The 24,919-nt window shown below is 52.6% G+C and overlaps 7 protein-coding genes across 7 annotated transcripts; 2 read left to right on the forward strand and 5 right to left on the reverse strand.

Annotated features, from left to right (window-relative positions):
* Window positions 1-341: 341 nt before the first annotated feature.
* On the forward strand, window positions 342-925 carry CAOG_08544 (hypothetical protein; the record flags this gene model as incomplete). Its single annotated transcript, XM_011271824.1, has 4 exons — window positions 342-442; window positions 571-589; window positions 700-808; window positions 888-925. The coding sequence occupies 4 exons, from the start codon at window positions 342-344 to the stop codon at window positions 923-925; spliced, it is 267 nt and encodes an 88-aa protein (XP_011270126.1).
* An 840-nt stretch (window positions 926-1,765) lies between these two features.
* Window positions 1,766-6,208, forward strand: CAOG_08545 (hypothetical protein). The gene is made up of 3 exons (XM_011271825.1): window positions 1,766-1,859; window positions 2,070-2,180; window positions 3,057-6,208. Exons 1-3 carry the CDS (start codon window positions 1,818-1,820, stop codon window positions 5,988-5,990), a joined length of 3,087 nt encoding a protein of 1,028 aa, XP_011270127.1. The 5' UTR covers window positions 1,766-1,817; the 3' UTR covers window positions 5,991-6,208.
* Window positions 6,171-9,831, reverse strand: CAOG_08546 (hypothetical protein). Its single transcript, XM_011271826.1, has 2 exons — window positions 9,388-9,831; window positions 6,171-7,777 (listed from the first exon to the last, which is right to left on the reverse strand). Exons 1-2 carry the CDS (start codon window positions 9,689-9,691, stop codon window positions 6,564-6,566), a joined length of 1,518 nt encoding a protein of 505 aa, XP_011270128.1. The 5' UTR covers window positions 9,692-9,831; the 3' UTR covers window positions 6,171-6,563.
* Window positions 9,832-9,858: 27 nt separating this feature from the next.
* Window positions 9,859-15,398, reverse strand: CAOG_01766 (hypothetical protein). The gene is made up of 2 exons (XM_004364577.2): window positions 14,993-15,398; window positions 9,859-13,417 (listed from the first exon to the last, which is right to left on the reverse strand). The coding sequence occupies exons 1-2, from the start codon at window positions 15,239-15,241 to the stop codon at window positions 10,955-10,957; spliced, it is 2,712 nt and encodes a 903-aa protein (XP_004364634.2). The 5' UTR covers window positions 15,242-15,398; the 3' UTR covers window positions 9,859-10,954.
* A 385-nt stretch (window positions 15,399-15,783) lies between these two features.
* Window positions 15,784-17,720, reverse strand: CAOG_01767 (hypothetical protein). Its single transcript, XM_004364578.2, has 2 exons — window positions 16,768-17,720; window positions 15,784-16,639 (listed from the first exon to the last, which is right to left on the reverse strand). The coding sequence occupies exons 1-2, from the start codon at window positions 17,209-17,211 to the stop codon at window positions 15,899-15,901; spliced, it is 1,185 nt and encodes a 394-aa protein (XP_004364635.1). The 5' UTR covers window positions 17,212-17,720; the 3' UTR covers window positions 15,784-15,898.
* Window positions 17,721-17,790: 70 nt separating this feature from the next.
* On the reverse strand, window positions 17,791-20,332 carry CAOG_01768 (sorting nexin 7). Its single transcript, XM_004364579.2, has 9 exons — window positions 20,280-20,332; window positions 19,842-19,885; window positions 19,609-19,719; window positions 19,343-19,504; window positions 19,031-19,226; window positions 18,818-18,948; window positions 18,650-18,718; window positions 18,211-18,555; window positions 17,791-18,072 (listed from the first exon to the last, which is right to left on the reverse strand). The coding sequence occupies exons 1-9, from the start codon at window positions 20,320-20,322 to the stop codon at window positions 18,019-18,021; spliced, it is 1,155 nt and encodes a 384-aa protein (XP_004364636.2). The 5' UTR covers window positions 20,323-20,332; the 3' UTR covers window positions 17,791-18,018.
* Window positions 20,333-20,386: 54 nt separating this feature from the next.
* Window positions 20,387-24,685, reverse strand: CAOG_01769 (leucine-zipper-like transcriptional regulator). The gene is made up of 8 exons (XM_004364580.2): window positions 24,634-24,685; window positions 24,344-24,424; window positions 24,164-24,226; window positions 23,858-23,915; window positions 22,071-23,771; window positions 21,792-21,977; window positions 21,470-21,673; window positions 20,387-21,343 (listed from the first exon to the last, which is right to left on the reverse strand). The coding sequence occupies exons 1-8, from the start codon at window positions 24,675-24,677 to the stop codon at window positions 20,483-20,485; spliced, it is 3,198 nt and encodes a 1,065-aa protein (XP_004364637.1). The 5' UTR covers window positions 24,678-24,685; the 3' UTR covers window positions 20,387-20,482.
* Between the last annotated feature and the right edge of the window lie 234 nt (window positions 24,686-24,919).

Raw genomic sequence — 24,919 nt, forward strand, 5'->3', positions numbered from 1 at the left:
ATTTTTTCAATCGTTTTTCCAGTCTTTTTTTATTTTCCGTTCGTAAGTTTTCTTTCTGTTGTTCGACTGCTCGTTTCGCGTCCCATTCTGTGTGTGTGTGTGACGCAATGACTCACAGTTTAACGCTTGGTCATCTTCTGCTCACTGTGGAACTTGAATCACCGCTTCACCGCTTGTGCTCGTCATCGTCTCTCTTCCGTCGCTTCTCCTCTCGCCGTCGCCCTCTCGTCTCTCACCTGTCGTCGCTCGTTTTGCCATCTCCTTCTTATCTTGCAGGACAGCCGCTCTTCCATTCCCCCCCCCTCCGCCTTCCCCTCTCAAGAGCGGACAGGGACCACAAGATGCCCTACATTTCAGCGTCCGGCCAAGTCGAGCAACGCCGCTCGCCGCTGAAGGCCATCGTCGCCTTCCTCTGGGCCATTCTGGACTTTTTCGTGACCTTGTATGTTGCATGTGGCAAGATGGCTGTCGGCTCTTGGTGCGACGTGGCTCGTTTCGCTCACTTCAAACCCAATCACTTTTCCCGCTCTGCTTGTGCTGTTGTGTCCTCATCGGGCGTTGCTCTGCTAGCTTCAAGACAATGTTCCAAGTATGTTTTTGACATGACATGTGAAGGCGCGAGTAGGGGCGTCATGATTGGCAAGACTGGGCTCACTGACGTGCTTTTCTTCTGCTCTTTTTGCTTTTCTGCCCCTTCAGCCTACCAAAGGCCACAGCATGTCATCCGTTGGGCAAGAGCGACGCAAGTTTGATGGGCGCGGCGGCGGCAATCCTGGCGACGATCGACGCATTGGACGGCTCGGTGGCTGTACGTGCAAAGTTCTTTGTGACATTTTTGTCTTGATTCTGTGTGCTCACTGTCTTGTCCTCTCCATCTTCCGGCGTAGCATCAAGTATGAACGTGCCATGCGCCCCTGGTGGTTGATCCAGGTAAATGCTTGGAAGGCAGCCTGCTGCGGCGGGTGTATTGCTGGTCCAAGCGTTTCCTCCTTTTTTCTTTTCTTGTTTTTCTGCTTTCTTTTTTTCTCTCAACTTTGGTTTTTCCAGCCAAGATTGTGCCTGTTTTTAGCCGTTGCCTTTTGGCTTTCGCCACCGTTCTCTCGAAAGCAGCACAGGACGGTTTCTTTCTCTTGGTCGTATCTCCCTTTTCTCCTTCTCGTCTGTCGGCGGAACTCTTCTTGTTTGCTTTTGTTCGGGTAGCAGCACCGGCGACTTGGGTTTGCCTGTGTGTTTGTGAACCGTAGTGATGAAGCGCGTTGGCCCAAACCTTTCATGGAGGCTGACTGGAAAAAAAAACCCATGCTGCACTTATTGTGGCCCGCATTTTCACTGTGCGACCGCTCTTTTGTGCAGCAGCGTGGATGTCAAAAGCAAGTCATGTCAAGAGTGTCTACTTGACGCCCTGATGGACTCTTTTTTGTTTGTTGTTGTTTTCGTTTTTGCTGTTGAATTTGTGATAATCTATTGCGAGCGCGTTCTGTGCTTTTGTTGCGTGTCTCTTTTGTATGTTGCTTCTGCAGTACAGAATGCTTCTATTTCACCTCAATGTCAGTTTGGTGCAACATCCAGTCAAAGCACAGCGCTTTCTTCCATTTCGCGTTGGTTTTTGTTTTTTCCCATATTCCCACCACCGAAAACCCCTTCCATTCGCCAGCAGCAATGGCACAATGATCCATCGATTCTCTAGATCATGCTGGATTGCTTTGTTTTTTGCTTTTGCTCCATTTCAACAAAATCGTTCCGCCATCATTCGTTTTTCGATCTACTCCTACTTTTTTTTTTTTTTTTTTCATTCTTGATTTTTTTTTATTCTCGTCATGTCTTACGGCGAAGTATCCAAAGATCTGCCTGATATTGAGGTGCGATCATCATGAGCTGTCTTTTTTTGTGTTTTGGGGGAGGGGGATTTGTGTGTCATGGTTGTGGGGGACCTCGTGTGATCATGTACTTTTGCCGTTGTTTGAATGGAGAGACGCGCCTAGCCGAGCAATTGCAGTTTTGTTGGATTGACAAGTTGTGCGTATTTTTATTTATTTTTTTTTTTTTTTTTTGCTTGTGCTTTTTGGCAGGCGATTCTTGCGCTCAACCCGCGACCACTCACGTCGGCGTCGCTCGTGTCGACCTCGACCACCAAGAAGAACCGCAAGTACTGGAAGCGCAATCAGACCAAGGACTGCGAGGTAAGCGCTATGAGACAACTCAACAACCAAAAAAGAAATAGAAAAAAAAAAGAAAAAAAAAAGAAAAAAAAGAAAAAAAAAGAAAAAAAAAGAAAAAAAAAAGGAAAAAAAGATTCATCCAACAGTGTTCGTCGTCAATGTCGTCGTCACCGTCGCCGTCGTCATTAGAAGTTGATTCCGACGGTCCTCGCCATCCCGCGCCTGGAGTCGTGGCGCTCCGCTGTCCGTCTGCAGACGCGGAAACAGTCCTGCCACGACACACTCATTCGAAACAATCCAGTCGAACTCGCCTTTTTTTTGTTTTTTGTTTTTCCCCCCCCTTTGCGCCCTTCCGGACATTCTCTTTCACCAAACTCGTGTAATGATGATGATGCTTGTTTCGACAATATGCCGTTTCTCTTCTTGCCATCCTGCATCCTGTGCAAAGGGCGACGACATGACGATGCATTTTCAGCCACATTTTTTTGGTGGGATTTTTTTTTATTTTTGGCCTTTTTTTTTTTTTTTTTTCCCCCTCCTCCTTTCCTTTTCTTGCTTTGTGCCTTGCATGCTTGGCTCGTACGACACGACCGAGTGTGCAGACACTTCTTCTGTGGTGCAAATGCATGCCTACCACTTGCTCTTGTGGACCCTCGGCTTCTCATCGACCTGCCGAGCTCAACGTTCGTGTCCGATATCAGTCAGCGATAAAAAGATAATGGAAAAAAACAAAAAAATATCAACAAAAAAAAATATGAAAGTCGCGCCATGCTTTTTTCTCGTTTTTTTTTTTTTTTTTTTTTTCTCTTTTGATTTCTTTTTTCTTTCTTTCAACCTTCTTCAGTTGAAAACACATTACTCATGTTCCACTCTTCGACAACTTTTTTTTTGCGACAGGGATGCGCCACATCCAACTTGGAAAACAACTTTGACGACATCAAGCACACAACGCTGAGCGAGCGCGCTGCGCTGCGGGAGGCTTCGCGATGCCTCAAGTGCGCCGACGCTCCGTGCCAGAAGAGCTGCCCGACGCAGCTCGACGTCAAGTCGTTCATTGGCAGCATTTCAAACAAAAACTACTATGGCGCTGCCAAGGCCATCTTCTCGGACAACCCGCTCGGTTTGACCTGCGGCATGATCTGCCCGACCAGCGATTTGTGCGTGGGTGGATGCAACCTTGCGGCATCGGAGGAGGGTGCCATCAACATTGGCGGCCTGCAGCAGTTTGCCACGGAGGTGTTCAAGACGATGGGCGTGCGCCAAATCCGCGACCCTTCAGCAACGCCCGTCAGCCAGCTCCCCGAAAGCTTCCGTGCCAAGATTGCTCTGATTGGCTGCGGCCCGGCCTCGGTCAGCTGCGCCACCTTCCTTGCGCGCCTCGGCTACACCAACCTCACCGTGTTTGAGAAGGAAAAGTTCCACGGCGGTCTGTCCTCGTCTGAAATCCCCCAGTACCGTCTGCCGTACGACGTTGTCGACTTTGAGGTCCAACTCATGAAGGATCTCGGCGTCAAGGTCGAGTACGAGAAGCCCTTTGGCGTCGCTTCGGGCCTGACGCTGCAGTCGCTCCAGAAGGACGGCTACGAGGCCGTGTTTGTCGGCGTTGGTCTCCCCAAGGCCAAGACCGTCCCCATCTTTGACAAGCTCACCCAAGCAGAGGGCTTTTACACGTCCAAGGACTTTTTGCCGCTCGTTTCCAAGGCAAGCAAGCCCGGCATGTGCGGGTGCAAGTCGGCCGCCAACGCGCTGCCTCCGCTCCACGGCAACGTGATTGTGCTCGGCGCTGGCGACACGGCGTTCGACTGCGCGACTTCGGCACTCCGCTGCGGCGCCAAGCGCGTGACGGTCGTCTTCCGCAAGGGATTCACCAACATGCGTGCCGTGCCCGAGGAAGTTGACCTTGCCAAGGAGGAAAAGTGCGAGTTCCTGCCGTTCGCCTCCCCCCGCAACGTCATTGTCAAGGAGGGCAAGATCCGCGGCCTGGAGCTCTGCCGTACCGAGGTTGACTTTGACGGCAAGTGGACTGAGGACGAGGAGCAGACCATGCGTCTCAAGTGCGACTTTATCATCTCCGCCTTTGGCTCTGGTCTGGGCGATGGCAACATTATGGAGGGCCTCGCTCCCCTCAAGTTCAACTCGTGGGGCTTGCCCGAGGTGGACCGCGAGACCATGCAAAGCTCCGAGCCCTGGGTCTTTTGCGGTGGCGACGTTGCTGGCGTCGCTCAGACCACCGTCGAGTCTGTCAACGACGGCAAGCAGGCGTCGTGGCACATTCACAAGTACTTGCAGTCGCTGCACGGCATTCCGATTTCCGCCAAGCCGATGCTGCCGCAGTTCTTCACCGAGATTGACCAGATCGACCTGTCGGTGGACGTTGCTGGCGTGCACTTTATCAACCCCTTCGGCCTGGCCTCTGCGCCACCGACCACCACCTCGGCCATGATCCGACGCTCGTTCGAGGTTGGCTGGGGCTTTGCCCTCACCAAGACCTTCTCCTTGGACAAGGACTGCGTGACCAACGTGTCGCCACGCATTGTGCGCGGCACCACGTCTGGCCACTCGTTCGGTCCGGGCCAGGGTGCCTTCCTGAACATTGAGCTGATTAGCGAGAAGAGCGCCGCCTACTGGTGCCAGTCCATTGTCGAGCTCAAGCGCGACCACCCTGCGCACGTCGTCATTGCCAGCATCATGTGCTCGTTCAACCGTGAGGACTGGATTGAGCTGGCCAAGATGGCCGAGGCATCCGGTGCCGACGCTCTCGAGCTCAACCTGTCGTGCCCCCACGGCATGGGCGAGCGCGGCATGGGCCTGGCCTGCGGCCAAGATCCCGAGCTTGTGCGCAACATTTGCAAGTGGGTGCGCAGCGCCATCAAGGTTCCCTTCTTTGCCAAGCTCACGCCCAACGTGACCAACATTGTCGACATTGCTCGCGCTGCCAAGGAGGGCGGTGCCACTGGTGTCACTGCCACCAACACCGTTTCGGGCCTCATGCACCTCAAGGGTGACGCGACCGCCTGGCCCGGCGTGGGCAACGACAAGCGCACCACCTATGGTGGCGTTTCCGGCAACGCCATTCGTCCGATTGCCCTCAAGGCGGTCTCGGCCATTTCGCGCAACTTCCCCGGCTTCCCGATTCTTGCGACCGGCGGTATCGATTCGGCCGATGCTGCTCTCCAGTTCCTGCACGCGGGTGCATCTGTCGTCCAGATCTGCTCTTCCGTTCAAAACCAAGACTTTACCGTTGTGCAAGACTACATTACGGGCCTCAAGACCCTGCTCTACATGAAGGGCCGGTCCGACCTTGCGGGCTGGGATGGCCAGAGCAAGCCGACTGTGCGCCATCAGAAGGGCAAGCCTGTTGACACCACCATTCCCGGACTCACTGGCAAGCACTTGCCGCACTTTGGTGCATTCAAGGAGGAGCGCGAGCGCATTGTGGCCGAGCACAAGAAGACTGTCAACCTTCTCGACCCGGCCAACTTCCCAAACCGCCAGCTGCCCCCGGCTTCCAAAGTGCCCACGTCGATCGCCGACATTATCGGTCTGGCTGTGCCGCGCATCGGCACCTACGGCGACCTGTCCAACAAGGAGCAGGTGGTTGCTCTGATTGACGAGGAGATGTGCATCAACTGCGGCAAGTGCTACATGACGTGCAACGACTCTGGCTACCAAGCGATTCGCTTTGACCCCAAGACGCATCTGCCCACCGTCAACTCGGACTGCACTGGTTGCACGCTCTGCGCCAGCGTCTGCCCCATCATTGACTGCATCACCATGGTGGAGCGCAAGATTCCGTACGTGCCCAAGCGTGGCATCCCGTTCAAGGCGTAATCCAATCGGCCAGGTTGACTTTCAGGCCCTCCTCCCTCTTTTTCTTCAATTGTCTTGTTTGGTTTCATTCCTGTATTTTGTTTCCCCTCGCTCTCCCTCTCCCTTCCGGTGTATTCTGTGGGCGTTTCTGATTCCTGGTTTTTTCTCTTCGATGATACTTGTGTTTGTTCTGTTCTTCATTGTCTCAGTTCTATTGTTCGAGTAAATTGACATCAATGAAAATATTTGAAATTGAATCCATCGTTGTACTCTTAATACAACGAGGAAGAAAAACAAAAAGCACAAAGAAAAACATACGACACAAAAGATTGAGGCCAACCTGCAACCGCAACAATAACAACAACGCAACGAGACAAACAACAAAACAAATCGAAGCAAATCAAAAACAAATCGAAAAGAAAGTAAAAACGACAACGACAACAACAACAACAGACAGCACCGACAACGAGCGAGAAAACAAACACAACAAGACCAAAAAAAACAACGTTTGTAGCCGTATAAACAGGTGAGACGCCACGGCTAGCAGGGCGGATTGTCGCATAAAAAAATTGCTAGCGTTTTCAAAGTGGCTTTTCATTCAGAAGTCCGAACTTCATCGGGAATCTCAAGAACCACATCTTGCAAATCCTCCGCGCCTTGCATCGGCGATTCGAGCGACTGAGCTTCGACAGCGGCATGCTGTTTTTTGGGCGAACTTGGTGTTTGTTTGGGCGAACTCGGTGCGACCGAATGCACAATCAAGTCAGACTGCGACGACGTCGCGGGAGCTGGCTCTGGTTGCGCGACGGACTTTTCGTATTGGCTGGGATACTCGCTCCGGTCAAAGCTGTCGCGATTTGCCTTGCGTCGCTTTTGCGAGGACTTGAGCGTCGAGTTGCGATCAGTATCTTCGGTTGTGTCCTGGGTCACAGGCTTCTCCTGCGCACCAGTGACTCGGTATGCATGCAGCAGCACGCAAAAGGCGATAAAGTGCACATAGTCGAAAAGGCCAGGGGTGACCATTGAGAAGGAGCCGGTGGGCACTTCCAGCGGCTTGCCATCGACCTTCAGGTCGTACTGGGAGGATGCGTTGGACGAGATGGACCAAATGAGGACGGCTACGCATGCGACGAGGACGGCAATCATGATGCGCAAGAGGGCGAAGATTTTGCGAATGGCACGCGCGCGTCTTCGCGAGCGGATGCCCTCTCCATTATTGCCGCCGGTGGACCGCGAGGTGCGCGATGATTTGTGTTTGGAAGCTGTTGGGGCGGCGGCAGCACCAGCAACGGCGGGGTTTGTCTTCAGTCGGAGCGAGCCACCCGACGCGCGGTTGTTGGGATTCGGCTGCTGCGCGGTGCCTGCTTCGACATCGGCATCGTCGTCGTCCTCCTCAGCTACTTCCTCCTCGGTGGCTTCCTCGCCACTCACATCGGCAGCTTGAGGGCGCGCATGCGACGACCCAGCAGTCGACTCTGACAGTTTGCCAAACTTCTTCTCTGCAATCACCAGCATGCGGTAGATCTGCAGGCCATACCAAAAGCCAAACACAAGCCACGAGAACATGATGGCGTTGGTGATGGCATACTTGACGATGACTGCCTGCCAGTAGATGCCGGCATTGTACTGCAGCGTGCAGCAGACGATTTGTGTAATCCAGACAACAATGATGCTGCCGCGGTAGAACAGGCGCGGGAGCTTGCTGGTGGTGCGTTTGAAGGTCGACTTTGACAGGAACGAGTACCACGACCAGACAATGACAAACACGCAGCAGACGCCTGCCGCCGACCCGATGTCGTACATGAGGTCTGACAAAAAAAAGCACAAGCGAACGAAACGAACGAAAAATGCATGGGTTAGTCACGAAAAGGCGGGGATGCAGCGGATGGAAGGAAGGTAAGGTGAGGTGACGAGTTGTCGTCAACTCCACCAACATCAACACTCCAACTCGTCTCTTCCAGCGTCAATCCGATGCACTGTCTGATCTTGGTGGGAAAATGCCACACACACACACACGCCTCCCAGTTCGAGTTTGTTGCCCACGCATTTGTTGTCGTAGGAAAACAAAAACAAAAGAAAAAAAAAACAAAAAACAAAAGAGAAACTTAAAATCAACAATCGCGTTAATTGCGTTAATTGCCGCAGCAACAAGGGGAGAAAAAATAAAAGCCCGCACAACAACAGAACGTGATGCTGGGGAGGACGCGACGCGAGGATGCGTCAAAGTGACGGGAGGCGGGGGAGTGGGGGGGGGGGAAGAGAACGAAACAAAGCGACCCGAAGAGAGAGAGAGAGAAGGATGAGAAAAGAAAACGACAAAACGGATAATATCGCTTTTCGTGACCATCCCAAAAGTCAGGCGGTCGGGCGACGGGGCGTGACGAGAAAGCGAGAAAGTAAGAGAGAGAGAGAGAGAGAAAAGGGCGATGAACGAGCCACGAGAGAGAGAGAGAGAGAGAGAGGGTGATGAATAGCAGTGACGAGTCGAGGGCTCTCAACACCAACCACCACCCCAAATGAAGCAAAAGGAACAGACAAAACGCCGAACAAAAACAAAGTAAAAAAAAAAAAAATTCACAAAAAATCACAAAAATAATCATATAAAATAGTTCCAAAATTTCAAATTCCCTCGGCTCGTCCATTCGTCAACGGATCTCACAGTGAACACCTTGCAAGTCCCACTCGAGCCTCACACCAACGATGGGACCTGGTCTGCTCGGACCGTCTGGTTTTGTCACCCAAAAATGTGCCCATCGTTCCAGGAATGGCGTTGATTGGTGTTGGAGCGCTTTTAAAGTTTTTTTTTTTTTTTTTTTTTTTTTGCGAGTGTGAATGAAGATCCGTTTTTCTTTTTTGAGTCCAGCTGTGACGTGGAAGGACGTGGGAGAGGCGCACAGGCAAAGAGTGCAAGGAGTAAGGCAGATCAGAGCCCGAGAGTGCAGAGGGCAAGGAGATGGGGCGTGGGAGGCGCGGCCCTGAGCACACAAAAACGAACGCACAAATACAGTACTCAAAAAAGAGTACGAGTTCGATCTCGGCACGTTCTTCCCGCTCCTCTCTGTCACGCTGCCAGCGACAGAAGCACAAAGCTGTTTGTCGAGTGTTGCCTGTGTGTTTGTATGCGTGTGTTTGTTGTGTTGTGTTGGAAGCCCCTGTGTTTGTTGTGACGCAGACTCGCTCCTTTTTGGCTCAAACCCCAAAAACAGCTCCACCGCGCACTCACTCGAAAGGTGCGGTTTGATAGATAGGAAAAAAACCGCACCAACCACACCATCAGTTCCTCACCACGCCCTTCCAGAGCTTGCAACAAGAGGACACGGAACAACGAATCGAACATAAGAGAGAGCGAGAGACAGAGAGACAGAGAAAGCAGAACAGAAAGCCGAAGCAAAGCCGGCAGCGGCGGCGAATCGCTTACTATTCACGTAGATGGAAATGTTGCCGGCCCAGCCGTAGACGTCGGCAGCGCGAACAACCATGGTGGCGGTGCCAATGACGAGGAGAGTGAGAATCTGGACTTGGACGTCTTGGCCCGGATTGAAGGACCAGTGCTGCTTTTGAATGGCGAGCAGATATTGCCAAAGCGTCACCAGGAAAAGCGGGATGAAGAGGAGGCAAAAGACTACTTGATACCCAGTGTACGTCGAGCCCATAAACTCGGCAAACGTCTGGTTGCACGCCGGGAACGTCATGTACGGCCACTCGCACGCGATGACCGTCATGATGAATGCGGGGAGCGGGGCTTGGAAGGGAGCTAGTGAGGGAGGGCGGAGCTAGTGAGGGAGTGCAGAATTGTGTCGCAACGCAACAACAACAAATTTAAAATTTGAAAAAGAAAAAAGAAAAATAAACAATAAAAATTCGACAAAAAAAAAAAAAAAAAGAATGACCCGTTTCCAAGCCGCACTAATCCGAGTTGTTGCACAAAATCCAAGAAAAAAGCATGGCGAAATTCAGCGACATGAACAAAGAGAAATAGGTCTAAAAGAGCGATCTTGCATCAGGAGCGACGATTGGGCGGCGGCGCGCGAATGAAAAAAGTCATCGGGATTGAGCAAAGTCATCGGGCGAGCAAACAAACAAACAGAAACCACAACAACAAACAGCAAACAACAATCACAACCACAAACAAACAACACAAAATCCGACCCGTCGGATGAATGCGATGCGTCAGCAATTAGCGCACTTCCGCTTGCTGGTGACAAAGCAAGGCCCTTGATCTGAGATCACAATCAATCCGTGCAACTGCCAAACCGAGTGCATGTTTTGACATGCTTCGTTCTCCTCGTTCTCCTTTCCTTCTTTGGTGATGCACTTGTTTGGCCACTGTCAACGAGATGTTCAGACGAGGTTTGAACATTTCATCATCCACTCAAAGACGAAAAATCTGTTTGTTCATGCTAGCAAAAACGGCTCAAATCACTCGAAACGACAAAGAACAAGTACAAGCAACGACGAACGCGACAACACCGCGCGTAACAAGCGTCCGGCCGATCGACCAAACGGTTGTCGCACAAAATGCATGGATTCGCGACTTGGCTACAGCTAGCACGAAACAAGTACTGTATCGGTCTCCAGAGCGCGAGAAAATGATCCGCGACATGAGGGCAAAGCTCGAGGAGGTCGAGCCTGAGAACCATCAAACCAACGAAGAAGAAAAACAAAATAACCAAACTAAAAAACTGAAAACAATAATGTACGGGGGGAGAGGAAGGAAGCAAAGTACAAGGCAGAGATTGGTTGCCGAAAAAAGGAAGAAGAAGAAGAAGAAGAAGAATCAAAAGGCAAAGTACAGAAGAAAGAATTATCAAGTAAAATGAAGACAAGGCAGAGGAGAGCGACTGCAATTGAATGCAGCGCTTGTTTCAAAGAATTAGAGTGTCCAAAAACTCGAGGGAGAGAGAGGAAAAAAAAAATTGCGACATCTCTCTAGCAATCAGTCGCAATTCCACGGCGGTGGTTGCTTGAGGCAACAACGTCACTGTTCACTGCCCCCAATCGAGATCCGACAAGCCATTGGCCATCATCTCACCACTATTGGGCAAGGCACCCAGGTTGGAGAGCGACTCATAGTCGGCCAGTAGCAGAGACGACGGCAGGTCGGAATGATCAAGCATCAGCTGCTCGCTCGCGGAACCAGTGGCAAAATGGAGGTTGCCAAACTGAGAGTGACCAGCGTCGAACGAATCGTTCGCGTGGCGCATGCGTGGGGTAATAAGACCAGACGAAGACTCGGAATGCTCGCTGTGCGAGGTGTGGGATGGAGTGGAGAAAGGCATGCTTGCTGGGCTGGCCATTTGCAGGCGGCCGGGTGAAGACAACATGGCTGGCGGGGCCGGTTGGGCCTTGTTTGGAAGACCGGCAGAAGAGAACGACGAGCGACCCGCAGAGTGGTGCTGTTGATGTTGTTGCTGCAGCAGTTGTTGCTGCTGTTGTTGTTGCTGTTGCTGTTGGCCATACGACGACGAGTAGTGGTGTTGTTGCTCGGCGGGATGTGCGGTGTGGCGAGCATCCAGTAATAGCAAGTCCGGATCGGCCGGGTTGCCAATGTCATTCCAGTCGAGATCGGTCACGCCTCCAGTCAACTCGTCGTCACCAATCATGTAGTCTGCTTCGGGCAGATACTGTTGCAGGTTGGCAGAGAAGTCGACGGCAGGGTAGGACATGGATGTTGGGCTCACGGCAAGCGATCCAATGCTGACCGAGCTGTTCCCGTTGGTGGAAGTGCTACTGCCGCTGAAGGAGGAAGGGGTGTGTCCAATGTCGAGAGCATCAATGTATCCAGCATGGCCAGTCAGCATGTTGTCAGAGGCGGTCGACATTGAGCGCGAGGACGTGACCCCTCCCGAGTGCTGGCGCGAGACCACCGTTCGGTTGCCAGATCCTTTGACCAGCTGGGACGATTGCTGAGCGGGCGCAGCAGCCGAGGCAGCAGTGGTCACTGCCATGCCAGTGCCTCGCAATGCCTGGTGCGCCGCAGCGGACGGCTGTTCGGGGATTGCCGCAGGAGAAATGGCGGACGGTGCCGACAGAGAGGCAGACAACGCGGCAGAAGCAGCTCCTTCGCCGAACGCGTTCAAATTGAGACGGAGCGAGGACTTGCGACCGCGGGTGCCAGTCGTAGTCGCGACCTGGGGCGTGTTCACGGGCGTGCTTCGACCGCTGGACGAAGCAGAGTACGCGAGGCCTGTCGATACGCTGCGCAAAGTAGCATCCGTCAGCGTCTGGGACGAAAATCCATCCATGCTGGCCGACAGCGGCTGGTCGGAAATCAAATCACTGCCTTCAAACAGGTTGTCCCCGATTGCCGACATCAAATCTGTGCTGGGATCGAGCTGTCCCGCTGCAGCAATTGTTGCCTCCAAATCCTCTCCTGAGATGTGGTCCAGAGAGAACGCACCGGACTCGAACATGTGCTCATCAGGAGAGTGGTCATCGGTGAATGTTGTTGCATTGGCTGTTGCAGTCGACGCAAGCGAGTAGTTGTTGACACCAAAGCCGTACGGATGGGGAGTCGCCGTGCCACTGTGAGAAACAGGCACGCCACCACCACCGGCAAGAAGAGGGGCGAACTGCGACGGGGCCGGGGTGCTTGGCGCGCTCATGAACTTTCCGTGGTGTTGTTGCATCTGGGCTTGCTGTAGTTGCTGGTATTGGGCGAGTTGGTACTGCTGCTGCTGCTGCTGCTGCTGCTGCTGCTGCTGATGCTGTTGTTGTTGCTGCTGCTGTAGTTGTTGTTGTTGTTGTTGCTGTTGTTGTTGTTGCTGCTGCTGCTGCTGTTGTGCGTGATGGTTTCGGTCGGTCGAGTGCTGTGGCGGATGCAGAGTCATCATTGCATACATATTGCCACTATCATCGAACGACTGGCTGGAGGCATCAAGAACGCTGTTTGCCCGGCGTGAGCGTGCAGTGGCGCGAACCGGCGACTCGTTTGGCGCGGAAACAGGGAGAGGACCGAGGCTGTGGTTCTCTTCAGCCAGAACGCCGCTCGCATCAGGTACCATCCACTGCGGAGTGGGCGCACTGGTGCTAAAGTAGCCGTTGCCAGACATGCCAGACATGGGCATGATGCTGACTGAGGTCGTTCGGCGTTTTGGGGAAGGGTGGAAGCCTGTCGAGGTTGCCACTTTATTGGGCGACCCAATCGACTGCGCAAAGTCACCGCCAGGCATGCCGTACGGCGCGCTGGACCCCGGCGTCGCCGGCGAAAGCATGGCATCGCCGCCAAAAGCGACGCCCGAAGCCGCCATGGGAAGCAGGCTCGTTGGTATCATGCGGGTGCTGGGGCGCACACCCGTTTCCGACGCCGACCGCCTGCGACCGATGCGGTCCATGGACTCGAGCTGCTCGTAGTCGAGCATCCACCATGCGCCCTTTCCCTTGTCGTCAACGGCCTTGGCGACCTTTAAAAAGAACTTTTTAAGCGATAAATTGTGCCGGATGGAGTTCTGTCCACACACACACAGACAAACCAAGGGGGTGAGAGTTGAACATGATGCACATGACATGAACAAGGCAAAATAACAAAAAGGGTACGAGTCGAGTTGGTGCCGATGGTTGTGGCGTGACAAGAACGAACGCGAGGTTGTCAAGTAGCGGTGCATGATTAAAAAGTAAGTGAAAGTTAAAAAATCAAAAAAAAAAAAAAAAAAAAAAAAGCCATGCTTTGAGAAAAAAAGTCGGAAAAATAAAAATAAAAATTGAGGATTCGCTCAAAGAGCGGAGGACGAGCAAGCGAGCAGGAAGAAAGAGCAATACAAAGACGTATTACAGCGAGGACAATACAAAGACGTATTACAGCGAGGAAGGCAGGAAAGAGGGAAAAAGGAGAAGCCGAAGGAGGAAGAAGCGAACGAGGCGGACGGATTCTTTAAAAAATAAAAAAAATCATACGAAAAATGCTCACTAGAAACGAGAACGAGTTTCAAAAGTGTACCCTGTCACGAGCGAAAAGAAAGAAAAAAAAAATTCTCTGAAACAAGGGAGAAAAAAAAAAAAAAAAAAAAAAGCGCGAGTTGCGGCGAGTTGAGGCCGTTCTCTTTCGGTTCTCATTGCAGGCAGCAACGGAGCAACGCAAGGCATTCGAGGTATTGTTTTGTGCAGAAAGCGAGAGGAAGAGTGTTTGGTGTTTGTGTGAAGGAATGTCCGGGGAAATAGAAATGGAAATAGATGCGTGTGAGCGCGACACTCTCGACACTCTTTGTTGGAGTGGAGCGCTCGCGCGGCCGTGTCTTGCCAGCGCGTCAGACGAGGACGGCCCGGCACAGACCGCCAGCAACACGCACAGGCCACTTGCCCCCCCATGTTGCCACCGAGTCGCGCAGAAGCAGTGAGCGGGTGGGTGGGTTGACCCCCGTGGCGGACAGTGGAACGCGTGAGCGAACCCGAGCAAGCGAAAAAAGGGGGGTGTTGCACAAAAAAAAAAAAAGCAGGAAAAAAAAAAAAGCAGCAAAACCCGGGGGTCACGGGAACGGAGGGTGAACTCGCACGTAACGGCAGTACCTCAAAACACCATTCAACCTATACGAATCCACCCTCTTTTTTTTTTTTTTTTTTTTTTTTTTGGTTTTTAGCCGGCCTTTGGCTTTGTTGCTCGGTGCAACCCCGACGAACGCGCCGCTCGACCGTATCCCCCTTCGTGCGCCATAGAAACACACTCCAGAGCGTGAAATGGGCCGGTGCGCAATCAAGCATGCACACCAAGCACAACCCCAAGGAAAAAAGAAAAAAAAAAAAGAAAAAGATTTTTTTTTTTTTTCGTTCGGAGATTCGCAGCGTTTCACAACCGAACCACCGAGCGACGCAGTTTCGCTTGTTCGCCTGCAGCCGTGACTGCAGGAAGCAAAAGCAACAACGACCATGTATTCTTGTTCCAACCTCCCGCTTAGAAACGAATGGCCAACCCAAAGAGCAGGGTCGCCGGGCAGCGAAATCGCAGCTTCCAATGTTGGCAATGTCGGAGCTGATTTTTTTTTTTTTTTTTTTTTTTTTTTTTTTTTTTTTTTTTTTTTTTTTTTTTTTACCTTCCACGAGTGGTCTTGCTCCTTGTAGTAGGGAAAGTTCTCCTCAATCCACTTGTAGATTTCGTTGAGGGTGAGGCGGCGCTCGGGCGAGTCGTGGATGGCGCGCGCAATGAGGGCGGCGTATGGGTACGGCGGCTTCGTGTCCGAGTGCGGAGTGGGGACAACGTTGAGCAGGTCTTCCAGCGCCGCCGCGTTGGTCGGGTCGAGCGCCGAGGCCATGACCGCGGTGGCTGGGAATCCGCTCATCATGGTTTTCTTTGTTTGCGAGAACAAGCTTGGCGCGCTGAGGAGGAGGAGGAGGAGGAAGAGGAAGAAGAGTGGCGAGACAGAAAACCAATGAAGACGCAACAAGAAAAAAAAAAAAATCTTCTTCTTGTTGGTTTTCTGAACGAGGGTCAAATGGAAAGAACGATGACTGAGTTGAGGTTTGCATTTTGCATTGTGCATTGCACTGAAAAGGTGAAGGTTGAATTGGGCGACGAGCAAGAAAAGAAAAAGGGGGTACTCCTTGAGTTGATTTTGAACTGACGATTTTGTTGCATCTCGCGTGAGCAGCCAAAGATTTTCAGAGTGCAAAAGTCCCAGTCAGCCGTTCTGAGGGTGTCTGAGCACTCTGCCTAAACATTGTCGAGAGCATTCGTTTTTCATTTCGAGAATAGAGGGTGTATTTCGCACCCAAAGATTCCAAAGATTCCAAAGATTGTTCCGAGGTAAGCGATCGCTCACGTTTCCGTTTGTCAAATGATGCGATATGTTAGCTGACCAGATCGCCACAAGCACAGCGACCAAATCGACGAATGCCGCGTTTTGTAGCATCGAAAGGGAGCATGCCAGGTGGGAGGTAGAGTTATAAATTTGTTGAATAACCAAAAGAAAAAACAAAAAAACGCAACGCGCAACTGTCAATCAACGCAATCCTGATAAGCCCGATCCCAGCGGGTTGAAATGATCTGCAGCAGAAAGCGGCGATGTCGGCCGACTTGGTAAATGCCCGAAAGCATCAACGGCGGCTGACATTGACATTTGCGATTGGTAGGCGTGGCTAGGAGGTGCAGCAGCAGCAGCAGCAGCAGCAGCAGCAGCAGCAGCAGCAGCAGCAGTAGTGCTGCCGGGACTGTGATGCTGGAGTTGACTATGAGCATGGTGGTGGTTGTGGTGGTGCATGGCCGTGCCAGGGATGGACAACGGGTATAGGCTTGCCGGAGTCGTCGAATTCCCGCCAGACATGAGAACAATTTCGGTGAGCTCTCCCGTCGAGCGGCTTTGTGGCGAGCCTGAAGTACCGTCCGCACGATGAGGCGGCGTGCTGCTGCTGATGCCGTCTTGGGCCTCGAGATCGTTGAGATTGGCCTCGAGGAGCCGTTCTCGCTCCTGCAGCTGAAGTTGCTGCAGAGGGAGCGAGTCGTCTGGCATCTGACAAGCGTCATCCAGCACTTTCTTGGAATGCCGCCAAACAAAGGCCGTGAGAATGATGCCAATCACCACCTGGCCGCCGAGGAGCAGGTACTGTTGCATCGGAGACTCGCCTCGGCCAAAAATGTCTTCCATGCGCTGCAACGACGACCCCAAGTACGAGTTGAGCAGTTGTGTTGGTATCAAGCCCACAAAGGTGGCTGTAGCAAAGAGGGAAACGTCGATTTTCGCCACCTGCAGACAGACAGACAGACCGAAAGATGGGGGAAAGAAATTGAGTGGGGCCAGCGCAACAACTATTCTAAAAAAACAGCTGCACACCAACAACACATCTACACACGGCACCCATCAGCTAAACATACCGCAAACAAGGCGTTTTGCAGGCCGTAGGGGATGGGAGTGAGCCGAGTGAGAGCAATGATTTTCAGGCCTTGCTTGCCCTCCACAACTCGGATGACAGCGTGGAACTGGGGATTCTCGCCCACCTTCCGTCGGACGAAATTCAAGCACATCTTGCGGCAGACGAGCATGGCGAGCGTGGCACCGAGAGTCCCGCCAACCACATTCATGGCAAACCCGAGCCCAAAGCCGTAGAGGTAGCCCGCGGCAAAGTTGACAATGATAAAGCCCCAGGCGATCGGCAGCGATACAAACACATACAGTGCTGCAAACACGACCGCCGCACTCATGCCATGGGCGTTACGCATGTACATGACGGCTGGCTTGAAGTACTCGGCAAAGAGCACGCCGCATGCAATGACCACCGCCACGATGACCGCGATGGATATTACCTGGCGGTGCTGCATCTGTGCATGTGTTGTGCGCGGTGGCAGCGTTGGCGATTCGGCAGTCGAGGCAGCAGACGAGGCAGAAGGACCACGTCAACGATGACAAGCAGCAGCAGCAGCAGCGGTGGCAATGTCGATCGTCCCCAATGCGATTCGAGTCTCTTCCTGTGCGCTTGAGCTCCAACAGTTTGCAGGACTCGACGCAAAGCAAGAGATGGAGCGACGAAGCTACGAATGGCACTTTGACGCTTCTTGGGGTTGCGCTGCTGCGGGGAAGATTGAGTGCTCGGTGATGACCTCGCTGGCAGTCGTCGTCGACTCTCTCTCTCCCTGCTTGTTTTTGGTCCACTTCAGAATATCTATAGAACGCAAAGGGGGGGGGGGACCTCTTGTTCAAAAGCACGATTGACGAGGCGGCGACCAACGGAGAGGCGACGGAAATCAAAGACGAGGAAACGAAGGAATCGGTTTTGAGCGAACAAAGTCCAACAAGCGAGCGAGGAAAAAAAAAAAAAAAAAAAAAAGTTTGCAGATCTAAGACTGGTGTTGGTGAGCAAACTGAGAAACCTGGGAGAGAACTGAACAGAAAACAGAGAGATAGAAAATGATAGAACTGCGCAAACGACTCTACACTGGTTTGCAGAAAAAAAAAATGGATCAAGAGAAATTGACAGCGCATGACAAGGAAGCATGCAGGACATGTACAAGCAAAAGCACCAAAAGACGACGTAAAACGACGACAGGCGCGACATACAACCATAAAGAATCAACCGAGCAGCGGAAGAAGCGACCAAACACACAAAGCAAGGCATTCAGAAACACAACTCAGTTCGGGATTGCTTCGAGTTGCGGAAGAAGAGACTCCCAAGCGCTGATCGTCTGCGCACGATGAAACCAAAAAACAAGCACATCCCGTCAAAGTAAGAACACGAAAAGCGGTTTCAAGTTCAGAACGCAAGCCCTGCAGCCAACACATTAAAAAAAAAAAAAAAAAAAAAAAAAAACAACGAAACTCACCTCTTGGTATGACTTGATGTGCACGTCACACATGGCCAAGAAGATGGCCTTCAGATCTTCCTTCTTGGTAATGTGCCAGCGATCAATGTCGGCAAGAATGGATTCGTTGGCCGAGAGGTTTTCGTCGTTGGCCTTTTCGACTGCCTCCTGCAGTTCGCTAATTTGTTGTTCCAGCTTGTTCACCTTCTCCTGCTTGACGGCATTGGGATCCTTGCCCATCATGGTGCCGAACGAGCGTTTTTGATCCGAGCGCTCCACGGAATCCTTTTCGGTTCGCTTCTTCTCGAGCTCCTCGGCGATCAATTCGCAGTGCAATTGAAGCGCATCGCGGCGTTTGAGCAAGAGCTGGAGGGAGGAGGGAATGGTAGTTGGCTCCAGTTAGTCTTCAAAGCACGCAACAATGGGAGGATACGGGGGCTGTTTTCTCAATTCTGCTTACACGAACGCTTTCTGCGTATTGCAAGTACTCTTGCAAGGCCATGACGTAGTTTTCTTCCTCTTGCAATGCCTGTTGCAAAGGCAAAAAGAACAAAGAGACAACAGAGAAGAGTTAATCAAAAGTAAACCAAAAACCGATGGCAAAAACAAAACGCCAAATGTTCCGTACCAAATCCTTCAGCAAGGTTGAAAGCGACTCCATCTTGCCAGCAACGGCAACGCAGGGGTTGCACAACTCCGTCTCCAAATTCGAGATGAGGGTGAAAACGGAGCCAAACTCGGCAACGTCGGTCGCATAGTCTAAAGTGGAGGAGTAAATTTCGAGCTCAGCACCACATCCAAACGACAGACGATGCAATCCAGTGCATCCTGACCCACATACCGGTCTTAAGCTTGGAAATGGAAGTGTTAATCTTGTCCAACGCGGTCAGGCGCGCCGAAAGATCCGTGAAATAAGTTGCAATGGCAACAAATCGTTCGTCAGGGTTTTTCAAAATCATTTTGGCCGCAAGGTTCTTGAACGAATCGCCGAGCGAGGCAAACAAACCGCCGCCGCGCTTCTTGGCGGAGGTCATTTCCTATTGGGACGAAAGGAATGAGAAACGACAAACAACAAGCCAGATTGCCGTCAGTGATGAAGGGCCAATCCAGTATCCAGTATAGACCAAAAGGTATCCACATTGTGCCTACATACCCATGTGGCAGCCTCGAGGAAGGTTTGAAACTCAGTGTTGCTCGACAGAATCGAGTGAGTCGCGACACGATCGAGGAACTTTTGGAGTCCGAGCCGGCGCTTTTCAAGAAAATCGGGGTCGAAGCGAGCAAGACGCTTCATCACTTGCTTTTCTGGGAGCGGCTATGAGCGATCAAACCAGAGTGTCGGTCCATCAGCAAACGTTTAGTACGTCAAAGTTTGTATCGATCCAGCCAAGTCGGAAATGCCAATCACCCGACACTTACAGGCACAACGACGTGCGGCATCAGTTCCTGCAAACGCGTGTGCAACCAAAGAAAGTCCTGGTAGCGGCGTCGAACGTAGAACGAGTTGGACTGGAAGCCCGACCGGGTCGTCTGTGTCCGAGTCCATATCCAATGCAATGCAATAGTGAGTGATTGTTCGTTCTCTCGAACTGTCTCTCTCTCGCGCTTTGTCAATCTCGAACAAACTGTCTCCTCAAAGCGGCGGCACTTACGTTGGTGGACACCTTGTAGCTCACATACGCGTCGAGCCCGTCGCCTACACAAACCGAAGCCAGTGAGCATCAACAAGCACAGAAACACAAAAAGCCCTCCCCACCCCGACTCCCCACCAACTGAGCACTCCAATGTTCCAATGTGGTTCGCGATGGTCGTCGCCAGCAAGGCAACGGCAGCGAACAGAGAACCAATCGCGATTGGGGCCGAATTGTGAGATCGCAGAAGTCAGTTCCAATTGAGAACCGCCCCGGCCCGTTGGTTCGCTCAACGTCACCAACGAGTGCAGCGACGACAAGATGCACAGGCAGACCAACGAAACACACACGAAAAATTGGTGGGAAGGCTTAGGATTGGTGGGATTGGCATTGGAAGGGGGATGGATTGGGGAAAAGGGAGGAAATTGGAAGAATCGTCGCAAGGAAGGAAGAACTTGCCGTGCTTCTCGGGATCGGAGACAACAATGGTAATGTCACTCATTGGAAGAAATGGAAGAGTGGCTGAAATAGATAAAACATAGATCTACAATAACATGAAAACGCAATGGCAAATAATATGGATTGAATTAAAACAAAAAATCAAAAACATAATGCTGCACAGAAATTTACAATCACGAACGGTCGTGGGGAACAGACAGTCTTTAGACAAACGACATGATGCGGCGGGTGGGCGAACGAGCTCGCTCGACAGGCGTCGAGCCAACGGCAGAGGCAGAGGAGGACAACGCGGTGGGTTGAGCAGCGGCAACGGTGCTGCCCGACGCGCCAACGCTGGCAGGGGCCGAGCCAGTCGTGGATTGTAGCGCAGCGAGAGCGACAGCAAACCCACTGCCAGAGCTCCCACCTGTGCCAAGGGTGCTTGAAGCAGAGGTGGATCCTGCTGCCGCCCCAGAGCTGGCGCTGTTCGGCGTGCCCAGCGGAGAATCAGCGTCGTCCAAAGCACCACTACCTACACTGCTCGCGGCAGCACTGGCCGACGTTGTTTGCCGGCCACGCCCACGCGACGAGCCTTCGGATACTCGCCAGACCGAGTTGGGATGCCTGCTGACGCCACTTTCTGCCGCGCGGTCTGAAGGCGGGAAGTTGTTCTCAGCCTGCTCGAGCAAGTACTGCCGGAAGCGGCGATCGTGCTTGTCACGTCGGACGGGCTCGCGCGTCGTGCGCTCAACAAGGCGCTCTGCAGTGTCCCTGTCCTTGGAGTCCTTGGAATCCTTGTCCTTGTCCTTTTCCCGCTCCTTCTCCTTCTCCTTCTCCTTTTCCTTCTCCTTCTTGGACTCGTAGGCGCGCAGTCGTTCTCCCGAGTGAGACGCAGATCCGGCCGAATGCGAGCACTGGCAATTTGTCATCTTCTCGCCCAGCGCGTTCAGAATTTCCAACAAGAGCTCCTTCTTGAGAGACTTGAGCTTTGCCGACTGGGCAATCTTGGAGAAGCATTCAACAGTCACATGAAGAGCGTGGCGCTTCATGTCATGCGCCTGAATTCGATCCGCAGCCTCGAGAATCTGAGCAGGCAGAGCACAGAGAGAGAGAGAGAGAGAGAGAGAGAGAGGGAGAGCCAGAGAGAACGAACAAAGTGAGAATCTGGAAAAGCAAGCACCTCACGATAACACAGGCAAAAGTGACAGTACCTGAAGGACGTTGCGAGGTGACACGTTTTCTTCCAGGTTGTACTTGCAGAATGCTTGAAGACGATCGTTGGTAAACCCGTAAAAATGGGGCGCAGAGAACAGGTACATGGCGTCTTCCGGCGGCATGCCAACGTCGCCGCAGTAAATGTACCACATGAGCGATGCGAACGCAGATCTGCTTGGCATGACATCTCCGATAGCAGCCTGTGGATGCACACATGCCGAAAAAAAAAAACAAAAAAAAAAAAAAGGGAAGAAAAGTTTAGAAAACTCCTTCCCGAGTCGCCGCTCCAAAAACAACAAGTCTCTTGTCTCTGCATACACTCAATCGAGTAGTCTTGCTCTCTTGCATGCCAGAACGGAACATGGCACGGAAGTACTCCGCGCGGGCGGCAAGAATCGACTTGTGGGCGAAAAACACTTCACCGTGAACGACAAACGACACGTCGAAAAAGTAGGCGCCAGTCATGCCTTGGAAGAAGTTGGACATGTCGAGATCAAGCGAGCCCTGTCAATGTCAAAAGCAAAAAAAAATTCCCCCATATGCATGTCAGAAATGATGCCACAACGTCATGAGAAGAATACTCTGCCCTCGTCATACCTCGGGAGAATCAACCGGGCTCAGCTTCTGTTCGCGCTGCTGTGGCATTTGCTGGCGTCGAACAATCTCCACCAAAAGACCTTGCTCGAGTTGCTCGAGCTCGGGCGAGCCAACAATCTCGGAATAGTTGCCTTCACGCACGATGAAGTTGAGACAGTCGGATTTGAGGTTGCCAAGCTTGAGCGCAGACACAATTCGGAGCACCGAGAGTACGTTCTTGACAGTGACGGCGGCCAGGATGAGCAGCTCGCAGAGCTTTTCGAGCCGAGCCAGGTTGAACTGAATGGCGAGTTCGTACGCATGCGTAATCATTTCAATGTTGATGGCACCGAGGTTGGAGTTGTACTCGACGTGCGATATGGTGTCGCTGTAAATGAAGGCAATCACGAGCTCGAAGGCCGCAAAGTTGGCGTTCGGAAAGTGCAGTTCGAGCACTGGCGCCGTCGCATAGTCAGTCGGCGGGCTTTCGTCTACCAGCGTGTCGAGAGCAGCTAGTTGCCGACTAGGCGCGTGAGCGTCGCTGCGAGCGCCTTTGGTCTGTTCCACGTCTTGCGCGACAGTTGGATACAGCGTTTGGTATCCTTGAGTTGGTGCTGCGCCACCGCCGCTGCTGCCGCTGCTGCTGCTGCTGCTGTCGGAAGCCGTTGTCGCCGTTGCGCCTTTGGTGGCATGGACGACAGAGTTGTACAATGAAGTTGGACCGCGTTTGCGAAGAATGAGCTCGCGAAGGTACTTGGAGCGGGCGGCAACCATCGCGACATGCGCGCGGATGGATTTCTGCTCTGGACCAATCTTGAAGACCAGATCCGTGAGCTCGCCGGACTGGTAAAACCGCGCATAATCGCTGTGCAGCGAGCAGCTGGGAATGACTGCGAGCTGGAAGCGGAAGAGGTCGGTTGACTTGATGTTTTGCGAGAAATCGACCGTGCCGCCAAAAACAAACATGCCGCTATCGACAACAGCACAGGCGTGGAAGCATCGCCCGGTGGGAATCTGAGAGTTGCCATGAGGCTCCACCGCGCGCCAAATGTCTGCCTGAAGGTCATACGCCATCACGTCACCGGGCAAGGCGTTATCGGCCGATCCACCGAAAATGTACAGATGATTGCCGAACGCCACCATTGTGTGACCAAAGCGCCGGGGCGGCGGAGGATCGCCGCCGTCAATCATGTGGCGATGGGTCAGTTTGGTCCACCGGCCTGTGGAGAACTCAAACTCGAACAAGTCGTTGGACGTCTTGGCTCCAGAGTGGCCCGAAAAGACAAACATGCTGTCCGAGGCCACGGCCATGGGAAAGTTGCAGCAGGTGGGAGGATGGTTGCCACTCTGACTGACCTCCTGCCATTCGTGGGTTGGCGCTGCCGACCCGGGCGTCGCCGGCGTGGTGGACTCTTCGGGCGACAAGCGGATGCGCCACATGTCGTTCAAGCGCGCCTTGCCATCATAGCCAGCAAAAATGTACAGGTAGTCGCCATACACACACGCACTGTGCGCCGACCGAGCAACAGGGCGGGCACCCACCGTGCTCCACTCTTGCCAGCTGTTCAGATCGAATCGGTACTCGAACAAATCGTTGCGGTTTTCCAAGTTGGTGTTGGAGTACAGGTCGCCCGTGTATCCTCCAAACACAAACATGCTATTCCCAAACACGACCGCAGAGTGGTGGTAGCGAGGGGACGGCGACTTGCCTTCCACGCTCATCTACAAGGGGCCCAAAAGCGGAATTGAGCACGAAATTTGGAGGCACTGGTGCACCACCAATGCTGCACTTTATGCCGCGCAATTACCTTTGACCAAACGCCCTTTTCAATATCGAATCTCAGCAGATCATTGAGCATTTTGTGTCTGTTTCCCCAAGCAGGCATTCGATCAGACATGAACATTAGCGATACGTTTGCCTTTCGGAATCAAGGCTCCAGCAACACCGCAGATTGATTCATCCAATAGGCAGCAATAGTGGAGCATCATCCAACAAATAGTCGCAGTCGTGGCCCAAGCCGAATCCACGCCAACAATGACCAACAATGACGGTCCGAGCCAAGCTCGAAATAGACACGAGTCTTGCCAAATTTGATCCAACTTCAACAACTCACCCGTCGTCGCCGCCAAATGCAAAGAGGCTGTTTCCATGCGCGACCATGGTGTGCTTGCTCCGACTACATATTGACAGAGCCAAGTCCAAGTTAGCGGCGGATTGAGAGGAAGAATAGAGTGAGTGAAGCACATTCAATCACTGGGCCAAATTGTCAGCCAACCGAGCCTAGCGGATTCACCTTGGGGCCATGGTGCAGCCTGCCATGCGCTTCCAGCGATACATGGGCTCGGCACGGAAGTCCAGCGAGAGATCGGCGCCACTGGAGACAAAGCAAAGCCACACAGAGGCAGAAAAAGGGGTGGGGTTTGAATCAGTGACGTTCGATGACGCGAACAGCACAGCGTGCGTGGTCCAAAGTGTGTGTGCCGGACAACAAACAGCGGCAACAACATGGCGGCAATGGTGGGCAGATTGGAGGTGCGGGGCCGAGGGGCAAAACAAAACGTGGGGGGGGGGGAAGGTCGTTACCCGCCAGCGGACTCGGTTCGGGCGCGAAAGGGCGGCAGAGCCATTGTTGCTTGTTTGAGACTGCCCCCATCCATCTCCAATAAAAGGGAATACCTTGAGCAAATAATAACGACCCAATTACCCCGTCTGGGGATGCTGGGCAAGGACACACAACATTGGAAAGGGAGGGCAGACTCGGGGTTGGTTGCAAAATAAGTGTTTGTTTTGTAATGTACAAGATAAATTACTAAGGCACGGGCATTAACAAGGCGTATGTCTAGCACACTCCCATGGATGGGGAGGGTTA

The sequence above is a fragment of the Capsaspora owczarzaki genome (genome assembly GCF_000151315.2).
Source record: "Capsaspora owczarzaki ATCC 30864 unplaced genomic scaffold supercont2.2, whole genome shotgun sequence".
Classification (NCBI taxonomy): Eukaryota; class Filasterea; order Ministeriida; family Capsasporidae; genus Capsaspora; species Capsaspora owczarzaki.